The sequence below is a fragment of the Oreochromis aureus genome, linkage group 7 (genome assembly GCF_013358895.1).
Source record: "Oreochromis aureus strain Israel breed Guangdong linkage group 7, ZZ_aureus, whole genome shotgun sequence".
Lineage (NCBI taxonomy): Eukaryota > Metazoa > Chordata > Actinopteri > Cichliformes > Cichlidae > Oreochromis > Oreochromis aureus.
The window spans coordinates 45,445,765-45,459,779 of NC_052948.1; the positions used below are offsets into that span (position 1 = coordinate 45,445,765).

The 14,015-nt window shown below is 39.2% G+C and overlaps 1 protein-coding gene across 3 annotated transcripts in view; it reads left to right on the forward strand.

The window, feature by feature from the left end:
• The window catches only part of rgs3a (regulator of G protein signaling 3a), a 130,831-nt gene that overhangs the window by 40,532 nt on the left and 76,284 nt on the right, over positions 1-14,015 (forward strand). For 2 of the 3 annotated variants that reach the window (XM_039614803.1, XM_039614804.1), the window contains 6 exons: positions 606-711; positions 1,390-1,822; positions 4,312-4,351; positions 4,713-5,044; positions 6,549-6,626; positions 9,287-9,398. In XM_039614803.1, the coding sequence (XP_039470737.1) occupies positions 606-711; positions 1,390-1,822; positions 4,312-4,351; positions 4,713-5,044; positions 6,549-6,626; positions 9,287-9,398 (1,101 nt within the window). Of the gene's footprint in view, positions 1-605; positions 712-1,389; positions 1,823-4,311; positions 4,352-4,712; positions 5,045-6,156; positions 6,291-6,548; positions 6,627-9,286; positions 9,399-14,015 lie in introns of those variants that run through there. The other variant, XM_031754703.2, reaches the window with a different exon arrangement.

The following is a 14,015-nucleotide window of genomic DNA, read 5'->3' on the forward strand; positions in this document are numbered from 1 at the left end:
AGTTTGACATCTCTCTCCCTTTTCTGGCATTTTGCCTTTATTCAATAGCGCAGTGGAGAGAGAAGAGAAATGTGGGGAAAGAGGGCAGGGAAGCAAAGGTCTGGTCAGCTGATGACTCAACTGCTATTGACATTTGCTATTAGTATGCCCCCTTAAGCTATCAGATTGCCCTTTTAATTTGGTGTCTCATAATTACGTGATGCATTTGAAGTTACATCATCAGCGTGTGCAGTGGGGGGGCTCGGAAAATGACCACTATTACCAGCTCAGTCGGTAGAGTGTGGCAGTTGATAGCAAGGCTGAGTGTCAGATAGATACCTTGGAGTTAAGCCCCCACGTTGGGAAGTGTCTTCCCAGTTGTCATGTCTTTAATTAAGATGCTGTGTCCCAAGCTAATAATGTGTGAAAAGTTTTCAAAACTAGCATTTTGATGTTTGGTCATGATTTTATTGCTTATGCCCTGCAGGGATTTGCCATTATGAATCTCCAAGGCTAAAGAAACAAACTAGCACATAAAATACAAGCTACAGCTCTGGTGTGTGTTAATGGTTCTTGAGAGTGTGCAATGATGCAAACTTTTTATTTCCATCTTTTTACTTCGACAGGGGGTCCAGCAGATCAGGCTGGTCTGCAGCAGCTGGACACTCTCCTGCAGCTAAATGGTCAGCCAGTGGAACAGTGGAAGTGTGTGGACTTAGCCCATGCTATAAGGTAAAAACAACGCAAACAAAAACAGGCTTATTCGCAACTAAATGTTGCAGAATAACCTTTCATGTGTATATCCACAACTCTAGGATGAAAATTAGGAAAGTTATTAGAGAGGTTTAGAGGTTTTCAGAGATAATTGTTGCATCCAAATTGAGTTACAGATCAGTTTAAGCTGTTCTGATGTGAGCGGCCCCCTAAGCTAAGCCTGTGGTGTTTACCGAGCTTTCATTTCAGAAGCTGAGATTGTCAGAAACCAAAAGGAAATCCATTTACACTGAAGCGATGTGGGAATAGCTCTGCAATTACACGTTATGAAGTCAGTGATTTATCAGCACTCAACAGCATAATCTTAGTTAAACTTTTAAGGGTTTGATCCTCTGTTTTCTTTTCGATGAGCTGTCTCATTCATACAGTGATGCAGTTTATTTTAAAAACAGAATGAATTAAAGTAGGTTTATTTCTGTATTGGAATTTATTTTTTACAGACATGCAGTAAGTATCAAAGAGTCTCTTTTTAATGCGTATTAAATGTGTGGTTTCACGCTTGCTTTTCATCCAGATGTTCTTGTTTTTGACTTTTAATGTACAATATAGATATAATTAATTTTGCCGTGCAAATTGAGGCATGTAAATTCCACTTGTCTGGCTTTTCTTGACCATCGTTACTTTGCTTTGTTTCAGGAACAGCGCCAATGAAATCACAGTGGTAGTGTGGCGAACTGGTCCTTCAGCTAAACCTAGTTTTGAGGGCCTCATCCACCGACCCTCCTACAAACCCTCCACCTCAAACTATGACGCCCCGTCACCCCCAACCCGTAGACGTGTACCAGATGTCGGCACAAGTAAAACCCCCCCAGCTGTGCCGCCACTCCCAGCCCACCACCGTGCCACTGCCGCACGCAGGCTACTGGTGAACGGCTCTGAAGCTGGAAATAGCGGCAGTGTAGGCATGGGGACCCTGGCGTGGGGGGCCCAGGGAGGGTCGGCCGAGGAGCTGGACGGGAAGCCGCGGCACCTCCACCATCCTCACACTGCCACTCTGAAAGGAACTAGAGTGAAGGCATCCAACGGGGATAACTATATCATCCTGGCACCCATCAACCCTGGAAGCCAGGTACCGCAGAGTGGTGGTGGGCTGCATCTTCATCATCTTCTCCGTCCTCCTCATCCTCACCATGGTCATATGGTGGCTCATCCTAGATATGTCTCCTTACCTTACATCCCTGGTGCTGATAGATAGATGGACTGTATGTACAGTATGTCTGGGCCATTTGGGTTACTGCTGTCTCACTGATTCATGCTTTATAACATGTCGTGAACACTACATACTGTGCATATAGTTCACTGTCATGTAAATATGGAGCAATAGACTGAAAACCAAGAGGATAAAACAACATATAAAAATAGAGCTGGTAATCACATTATATGCCTGTATTATGGGGAAACTTTTGCTGTATTTCTTTCTTACATCGTGCCAGACATAGTTCATATTAGAGAAACTATGCATATATATGCCTCAATTAATTTATCTAGCAGATTTTCTCTAGACACAAGAATTTCAAAGCAGTTCTTTAAAAACAAATAGCGCTTGCATCTAGGAAGGAGAAAGAAAGAAGAAGGAAAAAACACATATTTCAACAATGGTTCATTGCATAATATCCAGTGTCTGTATAACATGCATGTACATGAACATTAGGACATGTATATGACATTTTATACAGCATGTACTTTATAGTGCTTAACAGATTTATTAGACCACCACCCAATAATAACACTTAAGCCACAGCTGTGCTGTGTTAACAGTATTGAAATTTACCAAAATCATTTGATTTCTGTTATGTTAATTCACCAGTATGCAGAAGCTCTTTATATCCAAATTATATTTTTAATGCTTATAATAATAATAATAATTAAATATTTATCCAATAGTTATCCATACATTTTCAAAATTAGCATTTTACAAAGAACAGAAAAATAGTAAAGCTTCTTATTATTTTTTGATTAAGATGCCAAATTATAATTATCTACTTGGATTTCTGTGCAGAAGAATTAGTTTTAGTGGTCAAAAGTTATGCTTGATTCATTTCTGACTCCCCAGAGAAGTCCACTGTGCTGGCATTTTGTTATCTGCCTACAAATAACAGTTTCAAACGAAATTTTGTTGAAAGTTTCCTTGTTTTTATGACAGGTGGTCTAATACATTTGTTAAGCATGCTTTTTTTGCATTCAGTGATCTTGTATATGAGGTAAAAGCTTTCATCATGAAAACAAAATAAAGCAAAGTCAACAAATCAAAAAGACTGATCTGAATTCCTAAGCTAACCGTACAATACTAACCCACTAACTAATGCAGAATGGGTTTGAGACTTTCTTTTCCTGATATGAATCTAAGTGTCTTAATGGTTGCTCAGCTTACACAAAACTAACTAACTGTATTCAACTGGTGCAAACACGTAGGGTCTCTGTGTGTCCTTGCTTGTAGGTCTGCCAACACAAAGCTCTGTGTGTGTGTGTGTGTGTGTGTGTGTGTGTGAGTGAGTAATCTATGTGTACCTGTGGGTGTGTCATGAGGTATGCACCTTTGTCCTTTTCAGATCTAGGTTCAGTTAATGGCAGTGGTACCAAATTACCAAATTATAAGGGAGGGAAAACATGCAAATTCAGAAAAATTATAGGCATATTGAAGGAAGAGACTTCAGCTTCAGGCAAAACAGGAACATGCCAGCACAGTGAAACTGGCCTCCCTTACAAATAGCTGCAACTTGTATCTCAAACAAAGAAGGAGGCAGAGACTGAGGGGATTCTGTTTTGGCCTTGCTAAATATACTAAAAGCCCTGTGGAAATGGGTCATGTTAGTGGCATACCACACAGATACAAAGAAGGCGCTTTGAAAACCAGCACTAAAGAAAATGAAATAGTTATCCAAATAAACAGGCAGAAAAGTGTGATAATGGCATATACATATATATGTGTATATATATAGATATATATATGAACATTTTGGGACTTTCCAAATCCCTCTCCACCTGCAGATTCCTAGCCTTACACCCTCACTAGATTGTGATATGTTATGACAAGCAGAAACCATTACTGCCTCGGTGAGTCCAGCCTAAAATTCAAATGGGCTCAAAAGTGTCCTAGAAACTAAACTGAATGCCATGCAAGAAACAAACAAACAAATGAAAATGCAGCGATGCAGAGGCTGGATAGTCAAAGAAAAACAGACAAAAACTCAAGGCACACACACACACACACACACACACACACACGAAACAGGAAAGGCAAAGAGTATCGAATAAATATGGTAAAGAACCGCATTTCATAGTGAAGTATACAGCATATTTTTTTAAAATGACAGTTGGATCTTTTTATAATTTATAAATATGTCTTGTTGCATCATCATCATCATCACCATCGTCATGAGTGTCGGGATAGAAAGTTAAGCTCAGAATTGACGTTCAATTTAGAAATGATACAACTTAATACATTAACCTTTGTCATTGCTCTTGAATGTCTAGATTAATGTTTAGATTGTTAACATTTTCATTTTTGTTTTATTTAGATTTTAATTTTATGTTAATCTCATATTATTCTGCTTTCAGATCTTGAGGCCCGTTTACCCAGACAAGCAGGGCACATTAGGTAAGTAGTGTACTGTATGTAATATTAATATCTGTTTAAATTAAATGACTGTTTTGTTAAGTGGTCTACTGTGTTTGTAGATCAGCTTCTATTGTAGAAGGCAACCTAACAGCCTCAAACTAAAGTACTAAAGGACAATTGCTCCAAAATATACTTATTTTTTAACTACATTACTTATTTCTTTGGGTTATATTCTTGTGTTTCTTGTTGGATTTTGTTTGTTTCGAACAGAACAATCTTGCTGTCTCCATTCTTGCACTCCCTTCATCATCAGTCTTCATATTGAGGATCATATTTGGAACAGTATCGATCTTAAGTACTGTTCACAATCTGTGTCTTCACTTTCTTTTTTGCTCCACAGCTGCGAGGTTAATCCCCACCCGACAGGCTCCTGTTCCTCAGCCGCAGAGCGGTGCTTTTTCTGGAGGTATGGGTGGAGTTGGTGGTGGCGGAGGCAGCGGCGGTGGTGGCGGTGTTGGTCTCTCCAGTCGTACCGGCTTCCTACGTCGATCTAACAATTCGAAGACATCAAAGGCGCCTCCTGCCTCCTCTAATGCAGCCAGCTACCAGCAGCAGAATGCCAATTTCGCCAACTACCAGAACTGTACCATTGTCCGATCACATGCTCCGCACGCAAATTATGGATATGTTAAAGTGGCGCCCAAGATCCTCATCTTCCCCATCTTTGTTCAGGTACACCATTTTTTATGTGCCTGCACGTCTTGATTTGGTAATATCGTTTGTTATTCTTTGTCTACATTTTAGTGGACACTGTAAATTGCATTGTATTATATACACTGAAGTCCTGCTCTTCTACTTCTACTTACTGCTGAGAGTGAGATTTTACTGAACCAGTCTAAAGCCATTTGAACCCAAGGCAAAAGAGTGAATAGATATAATTTTCGAATGATCTGCTGCTGTCATTGTTTCAGTAGAGAGTATAAGACCGGATATGCAGGGACTGGGAAGAGAATGATATGCAGAGGCCCCAGTCTGGACTTGAGCTGTGGATGCACCTGTTCTGTGGTATTAAATGAGACTAACAGGCCACTGAGATACTCTGAAAAACAGTTTTCACAAGCTGTCCAAATATGATGAATATGATTTTTTCCCCTTCCGCATTTGTGTCAAAAGGAAATAAGACATTTCAGGTTTGCAGTTAGGAAATATGTTGACCTTTATGTCTGAGGTTCTCGTGTTTTGCAAGTCATCCGTGAGCTTTTCACACGTAACACAGACTCGATCTACATATTTTTTTCTGCATTCTGTCTTTAGGCAACAGCACTAACAGCGGTAGTGTTACTGTATGAATGCCAGGCTGATGTTTTCTGTGCTGTTCATTTTGGATCAAAGAGTGTCAAAGTTCTATGCAACCAATTCAACACGTACTTTCAAAATTCCTCTTCTTCAGAATAAAACGGCAAATCTAACTGGGGCTACTCCAAAGAGGCAGCTTATGTCAAATGAAGCATCATCACTTAATAACTGCTTAGTTTTTCACATGTGCGTTATAGTGTGTTGACCGCAGTGCGATAACTGTTGCGCCTGCACTGACATGTCAACTGGCTTAGTTATCTTGAGCTGCGATAGACTTTCACACTCTGAAAACACACTGACCGTCCTGGTACTTTCTTCATATAGAGTCATGTATACAAATGCGCAGCCCCGACCCTGTTTCACACGGTATTCAAATGTTGCACATGTTGAATTGGGCCTCTGTCACACCCTGGACTTGAGAGGAAGTCCCCTCCTCCCACGTTGCCATTCTATTTCATTTTAAGTGTCACTGTCTTGTCGTGCTCAACCGCACATACCGCCTCTCAGTTGCAACTTGCTTTCTGTCTCGACAGAATCAGTTTCAGCGGCGTTTCCCTCCATAGAAAAGACCTGCTTTTGCTTTTAAGCAGATCGATTGGATTTGGGAGCCAAAATGGATTTGGTACTGCAGCTTTTCAGCTTACAAATGACAGATGCAATATTATATTTTTGGATTTTTTGTTGAAAAACGCTCAACATATGTTTAAGAGGTTAGGGTAATATTAAGCAGAAGGAAAATACTCTACAAGTACTATTTACCTCAATATTACAAGCATAAATGTCCTTAAAGCTGCTGGTTATGAATAACGGGATGAGAACTCGATTCGGTAATGTTGTGTCCTTATTTCTTCATGAAGCCTGTTGTTTTCTGTTGTTACAGCCTCTTGACCTCTGCAGCCGAACACTCATCATATCCGAAGAGATGATACTACACGAGAGCAAGCACCACTCTCTTAAGGTAAGGGCCATCAAAACAGAGTGTCTGTTTTTGCCTGTGCTCATATGCATGCATTTGTTAATTATTTTTCATGCATATTAAAATCTGTCTTTTTATGTCTAAAAACCTAAAAACACCAGCTTGAAGCTTTTATTTTAATTTAATCTTCTGACCAAGGACGTAGTTATTGATCAAAACATCTAAAACATTATGCAGGATTTCATTTAAGGTGTGTCTGAGATGCATAAGCCGATATTTCAAAGAGCTCTTTCGTTTCACTGATACAATAAGATCTCTCCGACCAGTGGCATGCATTCAGTTGGTTTGCTGCATCCTCCTTTGTGGTTTTTTTCATTTGGCCAAAGTGAAAGTGCCGTCTCACTGCCTTGATTCCGGATTTAAGCGAAATATATATTCGCTTAAATATATATATTATATCTATCTATCTATCTATCTATCTATCTATCTATCTATCTATCTATCTATCTATCTATCTATCTATATATATATATATATATATAGATAGATAGATATAATATATATATATATGTATATATATATCGCTGATCTGGTAACGTAATCTTATAAAAGGCTTACATTTGCATGACCCCAAATAGTGAGTAGATTCATGGAAAGAAAAGCTTTGAATGTTTCCGCAGATGAGATAATGATGACATCACTGCAGTAACTTTAAACTAGTTCACCAAAAATAGGTGGATATGCCTCAGAAATTTAAGGTGTTAGTTTCGTGTGTCAAATGTTTTGTTTGAAAGAAGCTCGTGAAACACGTCTGTGTGGGCTGGACTGTATACTGTAAAAGAAAAGCGTATATCACTGCTGAATTCAGCTTTGACCCTGTCACATAATCTCAGCTATACGCAGTAAAGCGGAGCCACTGCTGGCATCAAAGTATAATAATGGACTCTCTCTGGGGTCATGGATAAAACAAATATTTAGCAGGCAGTGTTTGTCAAGAGGGAGTTTCTCTCCACTCTGCCACTTTATACAGGCTGTTTTTTTTAATGATCTCTCTGTGTTGTTCCAGCTTTTGCTCTTTTAGTCTGGGAGGCAAACTAACATGTAGCACTTTAACATTTATAGCCAAACACAAAGACTAAGCGGACCATCATATTTAGTGCAAAGTGAAACAACAGGAAGATTTCACTGTAATCTTTTACATAAGAGATGCAAGTTGATTAAATCACCAGATTTTCAGGATGTATTGTATTATAGATAGATATTATTATCACTAAATTTAACTAATTTGATTTACAAAGCATGCTAGTTCTGTATATTCTTGAACAGAATATGGAGCATTTATGTTTTATGAGATTCTTTACTTAACTGTAAAGAGTATATTGCCAGTTATGTTGTTGTTTGAGACCCTGCGTTTCAGTATAGGTACGTTACATTTGGCTTTTCTCCACGTAATGCTTCGCTCTGCTTAACATAGAAGTGTAAAGGGTGCGCCCCGCTTCTCCTTTAGTGTGGGCTGGGATATCAATGCATAAGTGCTCAAGGATAAGAGATGAAGAAAATGGATAGAAGTCTTAATCAGACAAAATTGTTGCGTGAAATATCGAGCTTTGCATTGTTGCAAAGCTTTTTGTTGCACAAAAATACAAATACATACAAAGATTTAATGCGACAGCAAGTATGCGTGGAAAATGTAGATATTTGAAGTGTATATTTGATTTTGTGCACAAGTTTGCGCAAATGTCATACATACTAAATATGTGTGCTTCTCTGTGTGAAAACTGCTGCTTTCATGCACTTTGTCCTTTACTTTTCACTCTTACTAGTATTCTCTTCCACCCACTCAGATTTACACACAGACATCCTCAGAGAGAGACACACACACACACACACACACTAACCACATGCTGGCTACATCTGAAATACCCTCTGCTATCTTACCCCTCAGAGGAAGCCACCAAAGCAAAAGCATTGTCTTCAAATGTTGCCCATCTGCACGAATTACAGCTTATGTGTGTTACGCTGCATGTTTGCACCTGCTTACGTAAGAGGTCTTTTTACCTTAATTTAGGTGGTTTCTTTGTTTTTTTTTTAAATCTTCTACTTGTTTATCTTGATTTCTCAGTGCTCGGTTTCATTCTGGGTTCATTTGACTTTTTATACCTTAGCACTGCAGAAGCAAAAAGCCAGACATGGGCTGTAACTTACCGTCTCTTAATACAAAATAAAATAAAAGATGAAATTAAATCCCTCAGATATAAACTGTATGTGTGCTTTAAACAACTACAAAGGTGTTTATTGTTTCTTATAGTCATTGAATGCCTCATTCAGTTAATAAAAAATACATTTAGGACTACGTCAGTGTACACGCATGTTTGATATTCCGACACCAAACCACCATGTGGGAGGATGTATACACATGACCAGAGCTCTATGTGTGTGAACTGCATTTCCTGTGCTAGGACATGAGTCGGGGGAAAACTGTAGGGGGTGAAACCTGCCAAATATTCAGTGCTGTACGTGCAGTTAACTGGGTTGCAGGCTGATTTTGTAAGGTGGAAAGCCAAAGTGAGATCATCTGAGATGTAATGCGCCCCCACCCCCAATTCTCACATCCTGTTCTCCTTCACCACCTTCTGCCCTCCATCCCCTTCTTTTCAACGTCCTATTCTTCTCTTTTAATATTCACCCTCCATGTCTTTTAGGTTACTGTGTTTGTCTACAACGACCTAATGCTGGTGACGAGAGAAAGCGAGCCAGGCCGATGTAATGTACTTCAGAGTCCCCTGTACCTCCGTCAGCTGCGACTCCAGGAGGGTATGTAAGCCTAAAGACGGGAACCGTGATTTGTAGATTTCTGAGACGTTGAGGTGGTTATATAGATCAAAAAAATTCTTCTTTTGTGCACCAACAAATTTCTCAACAGTCCCATAACAGCCAAAATCTGTGTGCAATCTGTGTGTGTATGTTATAAAGCTAAACCTTTACAATTCACCACAGAGTAAGAAAGGAAGTGTAGCACACAGAGGCTGTGCAACCAGAAATAAACACGGGGAGCTATGACTGCAGTCATACTTTCAGCTGAGTTTAACCAAAGTATATTTAGGGAAAGACTGTCCAATTTCCTGTTGCTTTGTCTTTTTATTTCACCTTGGTGTAAACAATCATCTCCTCTGCCGTTATGGAGAGAATAGTTTGGCCAGCATGGCCACGCAGAGCACAGACAAATCAAATAAATAGGGCCTAGCGTAAATATCTGTGTTTAGAGCAGCGGGTGAGGATAGGGATGGGGTCAGGAGGCATTACTGGGACAGGGCCGGGTGAGAGAGGGGGGCTGCTTAGACATGTGCATGGGCAAGAAACTGTACTGACAAGCTGATTGCTCCGGAAGTGGGTTTAAACCAAAACGCAAGCTTTATGCTTTGTGATCTGTTAATGTGATAACAAAAAATAAGGGAAAGGCTGTCAGAAGGAGAGCGTGTGTCCTGTACCAGATGAGTGTGGGGGAATCACCATGTAGGTTTTAGGGCGGCCTGAGAGAACCGCAGAAGCACTGCTATGATTATGTAGAGAATGAGGATTACGAGTTCTCGCTTTCTAATGTGATTACAGTTACATTAAAAGAAAAGTAACATGAAGGCGAAAACAAGGTGCAAAAATCTTGGTTTTCACTCAGTAACTAAAGCAGGTGTGAGCCAGCATTTTACACGTATACAAAGTGCAGGAAATGTTGTCTGTTTCTTAAGTAGAATTAAATAGAATAAAGCTAAACTAATAAAAGAGTAATGAAACACATTCATTTCTGCCAGAATTTGAAGTTTGAATTCTCCCAGCACAACAAGTCCTGGAGTAAGACAAAAGAGATGTTTTCATGTTAGTAAAATATCGATTCTTAAGCACATTAAGAGTTGATTTCAATACATATCTTAAGACCTTTAGCTGAATAAACTTGAAAAGGCTACCCAGCAGATCGCCTTATTAAAAACTTTTTAAAAAAATTATTCATTTATTTATTTATTATTTTTTACAGTTTTGTTTTCTATAGAAAAATCAGAGCTCACTCTCAGTATATCCACAGTAAATGTATATTAGATCTAATCATGCTAGATTAGCTACATTGAGTCCTAACCGCTTTGTTGTTGTAGTTTTGTAGTTTTTGGTTTGGACTACTTGTACTTTTTCATTCTTAGAGTACACATATATGCTAGTTTATTCCCCTAAGACAAGAAGATAACAATAGATAATAGGAATTGGAGTAAAATCAAACCGAATATTTAAAAACTTTTTAAACTTGTTATCTAAACTATAATAGGTCTTTATCATCATTGTTCATGTAAACAATGAAAATACAAAAATATGCAATAGCGTGAACATGACAAAAGTTAAGCACAGTGAGGTAGTATATATAGAATAACAGTGTGACATGTTTTTAAAAATTGCACTTCCTGCTCTTTGGGTAAAGATTTATTACTCCACAGCTGTAGGGAGGAGAGGAGGGGCAGTGCTTTTTACTGCCAGTGAAAAAGATGTTTTTTAATCTGTTGGTTTTGGACTTGATTGATCTGACTTTCTTCCCAGAAGGTCAGGGTTAAGAATAGGTGATGTTTAGAGTGGGTGTGGTCCAATATGATACAGCTGGCTGTCTTTTGGATTTGGCCACTGAGGGAGGGTAGAGAGTCATCCCGATGACGTGCTCTGCTGCCTTCACCACCAGTTGTAGGTCCTTTCTGTTCTCTCCTGTTCAGCTGGTGAACCACACCGCACAGCACGAGGTCAGAAGGCTTTTTATTGTTGACCTGTGGAAGCTGGCCAGCAGGTGGTAAGGGGGGCGAGCATGCTTTAACTTCCTCAAGAAGTAAAGCCTCTGTTCGGCTGTCCCCACCTGATGGGAGATACATGTGGTCCAGGTGAGGTCAGCTGACATGTGAATACCAACACTCTACGTCCTCACTGTGTATGCAGAGTGCTGAGTGCTGCCTCTATCATTTCCTTGGTTTTTGTTGGCACCGTTGTTTCCTCTCAGTAGGCAGTTTCATCATTGGCTGATATCAGGCCTACTATGGAGGAGATTTTACGATGGAGTTTGTGTTAATTATTTTTCATGTTGTAATAATGGACTGAACAATGGACTTGCTCATGATTGATTTGTGGACCATAGTTTTAAAGTTTAGCGTTCATGACATTTATTTGCCAGCTTTGTTGTGTATTTTTTTCAATCAATTCGATCAGTGCGTTGTTATAAAAACATTTCAAATCTTCAGGAAAGTGCTAACTGAGGTCATAATTTAGGAGGGAAGCAGGATTGTTTTCTGTACAACCAGATCTCTTTTTGAAGCCAGAGCATTTGTGGATTTCTGACTGTTAGAACTAATATAGGTCCTTTTACAGTCCTTTATTGACAAGTTTTGGTAAAAACTTTGAATCCGTTCTTTTATTTTAACAAGCTGTTAAGTCAGAAATGTTTGTGACACATTTTTTGACTGGGATTAACTGAAATAGGACATATTAACTAGTTTTATTAATTGCTGCATTACATTGGAAATGCATTGTCACAGGATTGGACTGTATTAAGAAAAGCATTGAATAACATGCTTCTCTGTAGACACCTCTAGTGTCCTCTGGTCCAGTTCTGACCTCCATCCTGCACCCAAACAATCAGTGATCACCAGGGTGGGGATTCAATTGAGTTTGTGTGTCTGTGTGTTCTTCATGAGAGGACACACACACACACCCACACACACACACACAAATCTCCACCCTGAACCCTGTCATTGTTATTTTGCTTCAGCAGCGTCACTCAGGAAAGAGGCACCGGGGGATTGTGTTTGTTTCAGTGAGGGTGTGTTTTATGCGTTTGTGTGTGTGTGTGTGCGTGTAAGGACACAGTACATGTTCAGTAAAGGGGCTTTCCTGTGTTCCTGTCACCCCAATACTAGGCAGAGGAGCGTGGGAAACAATGAGAGAATAAAAAACACATGTAAAGCCAAAATTACACTGTTTCAATCTAAATATTGTTATTACACTAAACAAGCTAACAAGACTAACACTCACCATGATGTGAAACCTTCTGACTCTTGAACCAAAATTCCTTATCTTTTACTTTCTTGGTACCAGGTAATCTTATCTTTTTCTTCAGTCGATTAATGAAAAAACATGAGTGACTGTAAAGAAATGAAAGTGTTATACCCCAGACAGCATTGTATCATGGTTTTCTTGAAATCGACTCCCATTTCAAATGATAACTTTTCGGAAATTAAGTAAAGTTTAGTACGTTTAAAAAAAAAAATCTTTTAAGAAGTCTTTAAATTGCTACAGGATGTCTCCATCTGTAATATTCTCTAATTTTAACTTAAACCTTACTCATATTATTAGCTTTTTACAGTCCTGTGCAGTATGACAGCACTCTGCTTTTTTGACATCAGAAATATATACAACAGTGACCTCTGCTGTTGCTTCTGCACATCACATGGGCTTTGGTTATACACTGTAGTGGTTCATTATAATGTGGAGAAAAATTAGAGCCCAAAACAGAACAAAACACACACAAAAAAGCAGCAGTAAGAGTTTTGGGCCGCTGTTGTTTCTTCCTACTGTCACTATTCAGAATCTGGATTCACACATGGCCCTGTAAGTATAATAAACATGCGTCAATTTGTGCTTCAGAGAAGAGATAAAGTTTTGAATACTGTTTCTCAGTGTTGTTGGACTGAAAAATGACACTTCCTCACAGAAACTGTTGCATCACAATGACACCATAAAACACCATACAGTCTTCTCAGATTGGCTAATACTGCTTTCACACAGATGATAAGAAGTTTTTTGGCTACAGAGCATTTAGAAGGATTGTAGGTTACAGACCTGGCATTTTGTATTTCTTAGGTTACCGGACTGCACATAAACAGGGGTTTCTTCCTGTGTAAATTTGACCTTAGCTGACTCATCGTTTTTGGTTGTCATGTCTTGGTGAGATTTAGTTCAGAACTACTTGATTAGGTTTGGGGAAAGACCATGGCTTGGGGCACAACAGATGCAGAGCACATGCTAAAACCTTCTCCTGCATGTCCTTTGTTACATCTTCTGCTTGAATAGTGGTTTGCCTGAAAAAAAGCCAAAAATGACTAGAGATTTTACAGCCACAAGGGGTCGCCTAAACAGACACTGGCTGTTTGAACCTCCTCAAGCAATCGCCCTACGGTATTTTGCAGTTTTTCTGGTTAGGGTGGGCTCCATTTAAATGTATTTAAAGGTGAACTGAGCTATTAAACTCAAATGAGGGTCAAAACTGAAAAGATGATCATAAAGAGGAGGGAAATCCGCGTTTAAACAGCATTTTGATTGTAAATTCTTTCAATGGAAAGTGAAGAGAGGTTGCTACTTTGGCTCCTTGCTCACTTCTTCTCAGCTGACAGCTGTCTCGTTTGGTTTTGTTAAACA